At 47.0% G+C, this 8,666-nt stretch overlaps 2 protein-coding genes across 2 annotated transcripts; both read left to right on the top strand.

The window, feature by feature from the left end:
* The first annotated feature begins 152 nt into the window (after window positions 1-152).
* Window positions 153-3,061, top strand: fam110a (family with sequence similarity 110 member A). Its single transcript, XM_040192347.2, has 2 exons — window positions 153-333; window positions 1,432-3,061. Exon 2 carries the CDS (start codon window positions 1,577-1,579, stop codon window positions 2,828-2,830), a length of 1,254 nt encoding a protein of 417 aa, XP_040048281.2. The 5' UTR covers window positions 153-333; window positions 1,432-1,576; the 3' UTR covers window positions 2,831-3,061.
* A 2,912-nt stretch (window positions 3,062-5,973) lies between these two features.
* Window positions 5,974-8,647, top strand: fkbp1aa (FKBP prolyl isomerase 1Aa). Its single transcript, XM_040192351.2, has 5 exons — window positions 5,974-6,203; window positions 6,297-6,344; window positions 6,906-7,018; window positions 7,452-7,626; window positions 7,830-8,647. The coding sequence occupies exons 1-4, from the start codon at window positions 6,167-6,169 to the stop codon at window positions 7,581-7,583; spliced, it is 330 nt and encodes a 109-aa protein (XP_040048285.1). The 5' UTR covers window positions 5,974-6,166; the 3' UTR covers window positions 7,584-7,626; window positions 7,830-8,647.
* Window positions 8,648-8,666: the final 19 nt, after the last annotated feature.

Here is an 8,666-nt window from a genome sequence, read left to right on the forward strand (position 1 = left end):
ATTCCACGCAGACTTTTGGACGGCTTGTCAGCATATGCAAATGAGCTACGACTCCTTATCACCTCGCTAGCAGCAAAAAGCAACAAAGGGCAGCGTCACGTGACCAGAAAGAGGCCAGATTGTTTCCTTGTAAGAGAGCCACCGGACCAATCGGCGAGAGGGGGCGGGCTCAGGAGGCGCACACGTGGGTTGTCAAACAGGTTTGTCTTGAGCTGCTTGCTGCTCATTTCAAACACTTCCACACCCTTTGTCCTCAGGAGGAACAGCTCAGTGGGCTCGCCGGGCTAACAGGAAGCTGGAGACGGCCTCAGCACATCCACGAGGACTGTCAAGGTGAGTTTTCTGTCCAAATGCCAAATGTCAGTTTGGAGTTGTACAAGTACAACTCCAAACTGTCTCTACAGCTGACCCACACCTCCACAGGAGCAGGGGTTGAGCTTGTCCGGACGAGACCAGTAGGGGCCTTTAGCGCATGTGGGTTTATCTGGCCTACCTTTTGGTTTTTGTTTCGCGCCGCGTTTGTCATTTTCTCGGAAGGGCAGAACATGTTGGAACTTGACTCAGAAACATTCAATTTAGTGGCTCTATTTTTGTGGGTCTGACTCACCTCTAGACATTCTTTGCTTTGTAACACACCGGCCCATTACCTCTTTAATTATATATATCAAGGTGGTGTTGAGCTTTACTTCCACGCTTCTTTGTTTTTGGAGGTTTGGAAAAAGGTTCCCAGCTCTGTCAGCGGGAGTTCGGCCTGGCTCAGACCGGAATGGCAAATATGTAGAGAATGTTACAGTCTGGCTTTTGCAGACTAATTTAAACGCACATGGTATCTCAAGTATGTACAGAATATCAATCTGGGGGGCTCACCAAGTTCACTGTTGTGACCTTCACCAGAGTTTGAGGTTTATCACCAAACACCTGGAGGGATGCTAAGTGCAACCCTGTTTTTACAACTTTACTTAACCTACGGATGCTTGTAGTTCAGGAAGAAGCCAGCACCGAACCACGGCAACTGGCTGCTTTATTTAAAGATGGGGAGCCCTTGTTCCTATAGCAGCTGTTGGTGTATGTGTGTGTGTGTGTGTGTTCTGCTCTGTATTGCCTCCAGACAATAGCTTGTTGACAGCTGTCCTCATGCCCCTCCCCGTCACACACACACACACTTCTGCTCTTTTCAGGGACCTTCTACTTACTGAAAATGAAGTGTCAGTTTTATTGTGTGTCTGTCTACCGAGAGATGGATGACTGAGGCGGATTGTTGGGATCCGTCTGTGCCTGCAGCCAATGAACTCGCGAGCACGCCGATGGCTTCCAGCGGGGGATTGGTTGCGCTCTTTATGGAAGGGGAGGGGTTTATCAGTGGTCTTGGTGGCTGTAAATGTTAAATGTCGCCTGCCTGTGTCCTGACTGCTGTGTCTCTTTTCCACACAGGAAGTCCGAATGCCCGGGAAGTAAACCTCACCCGAGATGCTGATCTCGAATTCTGCAGAACCCCAGAGATTTATTTCAGGGTGGCCAAAGAAAAAGCTGTGAACAGAGCGTGCACAAGGACAGGTACGACCACTGGCTTTACAAAATGCCTTTGGAGACTCTCCAACAACCACTCAGACAACCGGCATCAAACGGCGGAGCCGCCGTGCCGCCGCGCTTGCGGCCCAAGGGGCCGGTGGGGCCCGACTTCTACCGGCAATTTAAAGCGGCAGCGAGCAGACCGAAGCAGAGTGCCGTGGAGAGGTTGGAAGCGGACAAGGCTAAATATGTCAAGAGTCAGGTGGCTCTCTCCAAACTGCAGCCGGTGGTCCGGCCTCCGGAGGCACGTTCGCCTCCGCTGAACCCCGGCACCGCTATGCGGCCCACCAGGAAGACCCCCAACCAGACGAAAACCAGGCCGGAAGAAGTTCAGCTCAACTTGGAGCATCTGAGTAACCTGATCAATGGCGCCGGCATCTCGGAGGACGTCAAAGGTGTGGATGCCGCAGTCGCCACGGCACGCGGCTCCCCTTGCCTCACACCTGCAGGGGCCCCACAGAAAAAGGAAAGGCCGCGTCCGGCCCCTCGTCCGGACTGGTTCAGTCCAGCGACGGTGAGATTAAAAGCCGCCGGACCCGCCAGGGCGGAGAGCCCTCTCGCTTCTGGGCTTCCGGCCGCAAGGATGGTACGAAGAGTGGACGTCATGCCTCAGGCGAGCCCCGCGCGGACGCCCTGCCGCCCCCCTCAGTACATCCGGCAGCCCCTCCAGCCCATACCTTTGCACTCACAGTTTCCACTGCGCCCGACCTCCTCGGACCTGCGTCCCTTCCACACCCGGACCACGTCGCGCCCCTCCCCCGCTCTGAAACCCGTGGTCGCTCCGTCCAAGCCGGACGATTCTCCCACCTCGCCGGCTGAAACGCCCGCCCCTGCTCCATCTCCCCCGAGCTTCCCTTCATTCCCTCCTTCCTCCCCGGCGATAACCCGACTGTCCTCGTCCAGCTCCAGGAAACGGCCGTCTCTGACCCGGTCCAAATCGGACCTGAGCGACCGGTGCTCGCGGGCCGGCACGGATTTGGAGCGCTTCTTCAACCTGTGTGGTCTGGACCCGGCGGAGCTCCAGTTGACCGGATCCAATTCTGACATCGTGTCCATGGCCCGTTTCCGCAGTGTGAGCGCTCCAGGGTCAGAGTGTGCGGGGACCGGGGAAGAGGACGGCGAGGAGGAGGAGGATGCTTCCAACGCCGCAGAGCGGGTTCCTTATGGCGTTTCCGTCATTGAGAGGAATGCAAGAGTAATCAAATGGCTGTACGGACTCCGTCAGGCCAAAGACAATGCCAGTAAGGGCACCGATTTGTGAGATGGTGGTAAATCATTTGCAGGAAGGAAAGAAAGTGTCACATGGTTAAACTTATGAGTGCTAACTTACTTTCCCTTTCTGTTCAGAATGTTTTGACATGCTGGTGGTTATTCTTTTTTTCTTTTTTCTTTTTTCTTTCTTTTTTTTTTTTTTTTTACTTCTTCCTTTGTGAACCTCAAAGTGTAATCTCTGGTCATGTGAATGAAAAGCATTAAAGACTGAATGATGAAAGCATCTTCTTTGAAACTCCGTGATGAAAACTCAGTTTAGACCCAAAAATGATACATTTCCCCTGAGACGGATCAGAGCGCCATTTCTGCTTCAACTCCATAAAAACAAATGAAGATCTTATGGAGTTCTATGTCCCTATTATGAGTCCTTGTAAGCGTTTGTGATGCGTTATGGTTCTCGTTGGCTGATCGTGAGTTCGTCAGGGAAACGGGAACCGGATCAACAGGCCTCATTTGATGGAGAGTTTTACTTCCACAAGAGGTCCGAACAGCCCATACTGAGAACAAGTCCAGTTAAAAACTAATTCGTTCAACCTCATAGGACGTACGACGCACAACATTTAAAACCTTTGCTCCCATTAAAACTTCCTTTTATATTATGACCGTTATTCCACAGTGGAAAGTCCTGTTTTTCCATGGAACAGATTCATAATGGTTTCTATTGTTGTAGTTCCAGTTGAGTCTTTCTTTTTGTAGGACAGGAGCAGGCGGGTTGGATGACAGCGGCACACTTTCAAAGACAAGGAGTTGTTCAACTGGATTTCAGCGTCTTAACAAGTGAGAGTTGCATACAGATTATTCTCATTTACTTAAAAGGATGAGCCTGCTTGAAACCCGAGCAGCGACGGTCAGCTGAGGGTGCGTTTTCTTTAAATATCCCACTGATAATCCTCTTTTTTTTTTTTTTTTTCACTAGTTTGTGATCATAGGGAAATGTTTGTTTTTTCAAATTTTGTAGGCACCTTTTATACCTCAACTGTCATTATGTCAAGTATATACATATCGTTTGTGACCTACTTTATACCCAGTTTGAGATTAAACGAAACCAAAAGCTAAACGCAACGTGAAAAACAAAAGGCTCCAGGAGGATTTGTCCTCTCAAAACTGTCGATACAAGTCAAAAAGAAAAATATGTAGAGAATGTTACAGCCTGGCTTTTGCAGACTAATTTAAACGCACATGGTATCTCAAGTATGTAACAATTTCTCTTCAGTGGTAAAAAGAGTGAGACCGTATTGTGAGCAGAAGAAATCTCTTGATCAGAATTTCAAATGTTCTGGTACCGACTTCTGCTGTGACCGCTCTGTGAAAACCGTGTAAACAAAAGACTGTATCCACAAAACAGATAAACGTCTGAAGTCATTTTTTGTTTCAATAGACAACCGAAACATTTCCCTCCACTTTCCTGTTTGTTCTTCATGGGGGTCGGGGGGATTCCTCTGGGTTGGAAGGTGTGCTACTTTAAATGCTCTGTGTGCCTTACAATATATGGGCTGATGGTCATTTCAAAATAAAGTAACTGTTTCACAGATGGAGGCCTCTTGCGTCTCCCTCCCGTCCGGTTGGAGTCTGGGAGGATCCGCTTGTTTGATGCACTTCATATTGAATTAGGCTCCAATTCATCCAACGGCTCTTTGATCCCACGGGCTCTACTCCGTTTGGCGGCCTGTTTCTGCTGCTGTGGTTTCAGGGTCTGCCTGTTTGAGACCCTCGTGAGTCAGCGTGCGCTTCACTTGAACATACTGTATGTCCATTTTATTCTATATGTGTTTCTTCTGCACTAAATCTGACTCTCATACATTAAAGAAGACATGTAATAACCTTATTTTACAATGTTGTACTGTTTTCACAACTACACATCTCTTAATTATCTACCCAAGTCTTGTGCTTCAGCGAGCTGCTTCCCTCTTCGTCATCTTCCTCATGTCACCATGGTGACAGAATTCCCCACTAGTCTCATGACACTGTTGCTGCTGCAGTTTGCCTCGGGGCTGCGTCGCCCCGGCTGCTGCGTTTCACACTGCCCCCGTGCTGTCATTTGGTATCAGGTTTTCTTCTAATGTCCATTAACAGTGCTACAAGTTCCTGAGGGGGGGGGGGAAATCACAGTGACTCTGCCACCGCCTACAGTAGAGTACCAGAACTCAATCCTCCTCTCAGGTCCTTGTCTCCAGGGGGAGAATGACCAGTACCCCCCCCCCCCCCCCCCCTTTGAAAGCCATGCATGTAGTTATTGGTTAGAAGCAGAGCAAAAGGTTAAATTGTAAATATTGGTTTTATCTAACACATCCCTTTTAATCCAGATGTCCTTCTGCGGTCATTTTGCGCTATTTTGCAGCTGGCTGCAGCTCCTGCTGTTGGTTATGCTGGTAAAAAGGGAATCACACTTGTATCACACACGCTGAAGATGTCGGTATATGCAAACTATTTCAAATTTCAAAGGATACATTCTTAATATTCTAGCAGGCTTCTGCCTAAGTAGCAGTTCTTCTGTGGCAAACAGTCCTGAGAATAGGAAGAAAAGGCCACTATTTACATCACACAGATCCCTGTATAATAATCTGTAATGCAACTAATTCCCCCCTCATTTTTCTTCTACTCGCTAAGGCCTGTTTATGTCTCTCTCAGCTCTTCCTCCGAGCAGTTAGTCGCCTGTGTTCCCAGTAGCGTGCCATTCTTCGTGATTATGTGCGTTCTGATGGGATTCAGCGTTGCCGCCGTGTTCTCGCCCCCCTGGTGAGTCAGCTCCCAGCGAGGACTCACAGTTGCAAAACCTCTCCAAGACCGCCTGTCAGATGCAATCGGTATCTAAACTGGATGCTGTGCGCATGAATCATTCAACATCGCCTTCACCTGAGCCCTCGCTGGTCATGAATGTTCTAGCAAAGATCTGTTTTGATGACCGGTCAGTTCCCTTCGTGTACATTGACATGTGGGTTGCCTCAGGTCAATGCTCCCCAGATGTGGTGGATGACTTTACTGCGAGACCCCCCCACTCTGCAAAGACCTGGAGCACATGTCTATCTCTTGTTATGCCCTCTGCAGTATGCAAAAAAAAATGAATGTAAGAAAACAATCACACGTTGGTGTAAAGATCTGTCTTCAATAAACCGGATTTTCTACATTGTTGCCATTGTTAAATGTGTAGCTGTGGGTTTAGTTAGTTGTCAATTAAAACAAAGAAAAGGGAAGGTGATCAGGTGGTTTCCATCAAGAGGACTCCCCCCCCCCCCCCCCCCCTTCACCCTCCCATCGCCCTCCCCCCGCATCCCGCTTCCGCTCGTGCTGTCGGGTGGTCAAGAGGAAGGATACCCGAGGAGCCAAGATGGGAGTAGACATCGAGACCATAACTCCGGGCGATGGTGGGAATTTACTGCTTTGTTACAACCGTTTGAATACTGACAAATTTACGGCGCGCGCGGTTCGTTTTTAAACCACTTCTGTCTCTATTTCAGGACGGACATTCCCGAAGAAAGGGCAGCGCGTCGTGGTGCACTACGTCGGTGAGTGTGGACGACTAATACTGCCGTGTTTTGCCTAAAAAAAAACAACACTCGCCGGCTAACAGGATGTTTCGGGGTTGTTGTTTGTTTTTTTCGAAGCTACACGCAGCCCGGTAACGTGAGCCGTTATCGGTGTGAATGGCTGCTGTTCGCGTAATGTGTGTCCGTTAGTACAAGTTAAGCTAACCGGTTGCGTCCGGCTGCTAACGCTGACTAGCGCTGAAGCTAACCGTCTGGCGTTAGCGTAACTAATTGCTTGTTGTGTCTGTTAGCGTACCGCTAGCTCGGGTGTTGCTACAGCCAGACGCCCGCTGACCTGTATCACTTATTGGATAATTCAAAAGGTTCGCACTGTTGTTATCCGCTGAGTAGGAACGGGCTCTGGTCGAGCTAACGGCACCGTAGCTGCTGTCAGGCTCCCTAACGTTAGCCGACCGGCCCCGGGGATGCTAGTCGGCTAGCGGTAGCTCATAGCTCTGGAACCGCTAGGAGGCTAAACAACCCGCAGCTGGTTGTCGTTTGCTAAATCAGCTTATTCAAGAATATGTGTTTTCTCGTCAGGCACACTGGCAGACGGGAAGGTGTTTGACTCTTCGAGGTCCCGGGGGAAGCCTTTCAAATTCAAGATCGGACACCAGGAGGTTATTCGTGGTTGGGAAGAAGGAGTGGCGCAGGTGAGGAGTGTTAGTGGTTCACATTAAAGTTGTTCTAACATTATAGTGGACATTAAGCGTCATACACTCGGTGCTACTTAGGTTAATGGGAGCATTGGTCCATCTGCACAGAGTCTGATAGAATATGCAATTCATTTATGCACATTCCTTTGACAATGTTTGTCTACAAAGCTGACGAGCTCTTACTTGTATTTCATCTATTCTTCATAATTTTAGAATTCTTTAAACTGTATTTATGCTTTTTGACTGTTTGCTATTGTAATCGTTTTTGAAAAAATGAATACACAAAAAATCAGAAAAATAACTTTTAGTCAAACAAATGTCTTCGTGTTTTTTATTTCCAAATCCATAGAATACCCACTTAAAGAATAGATTATTTGATTTTTAAAGGTAAGAAAAGAAAAAAGAATAAGTAAATACTCTCTCTCCACAGATGAGTGTAGGTCAGCGTGCAAAGCTGATTTGCTCAGCAGACTTTGCCTACGGCAGCAAAGGGCACCCAGGGATCATCCCACCCAACGCCACTCTCACCTTCGACGTGGAGCTCCTCAGCCTGGAAGCCTGAATCTTGTGCACTCACTTTGTTAAATTCCACTCAAACGTTCAGGGTAGGAAACATTTTTCAATTGCTTGGATAATCCCTGTGATTAGTACATCATATCCTGGGTGGATAATTCATCAAGTTGATAATATGTGCCTTTTGTCTTACATTTATCGTATCACATGTACACTTCATAGATTTAATAGTATGTTATTCCCTCTCGCCGGTCCTCCCTAACGATGGCACTAACCCCTTTTTGCTTCACCTCAGGTCGACTCCTATCACGGGAACATGGAGGACACATGATTTCTGCTCTTGAACCCTGCATAGGACCTATCTCTATATCTTCACTAGTTCACTCTCCTTTACATTTAGATACAAATTGTGTTTGTCACTTGCTTTAAAACGTTATCCTCTATGCTATTCTTTAGGTTCCATACTGTAATAAGTCATAGGTCATCCCATGTTTTTTGTCATATTCTGCTATGTATTTTTTTGGTGTTTTTTTATCTCTTCAATTTACAAATTGTATCTGCCACTCGGACCAGGTTTTAGATAAAGGTCATAAGTATTAAATCAATATCATTACTCTGGCTCTGTGGCCTTTACACTAAAATTCTATTGATTGTGGCTAATTGTCTTGGATAAAAATAAGAATAAATTGTTTGACACTTTCTATGAATTACCTTTGTGATACTTGGTTATATTGAAAGTATGAGATACACTTAAACCAGGGATTCATGAATCAAGCACAGTCCAGCCATGAACAGCCTACAGGTCTCTGCAGAGGGGAGACTTTCTTATTCTACCGTGCAGCATCCATTCTTAATTTAAGAAAGTTACCATTGCAGAAACACTCACAACTGGACATAACTGCAGAAATATTTTGTTTTTTCCACGACAACAATATTTGGTTTCTGGTAAAAGGTTTGCTAAACTGTAATAAAATCCACCTTTGTGCCTACAAACATAATTGTAGGCACAGCTTGTGGTTTGTGATTCTTTGTTTGAAGGAGTTGTTTGTACCAAGTTGTGGATGTGTAAAAGGTCTGTTCCTTACTCTAAAATCATTAAAGGAGTAATTTTAACACAAGTTTCTATTTTTCT

This window comes from Gasterosteus aculeatus, chromosome 2 (genome assembly GCF_964276395.1).
Source record: "Gasterosteus aculeatus chromosome 2, fGasAcu3.hap1.1, whole genome shotgun sequence".
NCBI classification, from domain to species: domain Eukaryota; kingdom Metazoa; phylum Chordata; class Actinopteri; order Perciformes; family Gasterosteidae; genus Gasterosteus; species Gasterosteus aculeatus.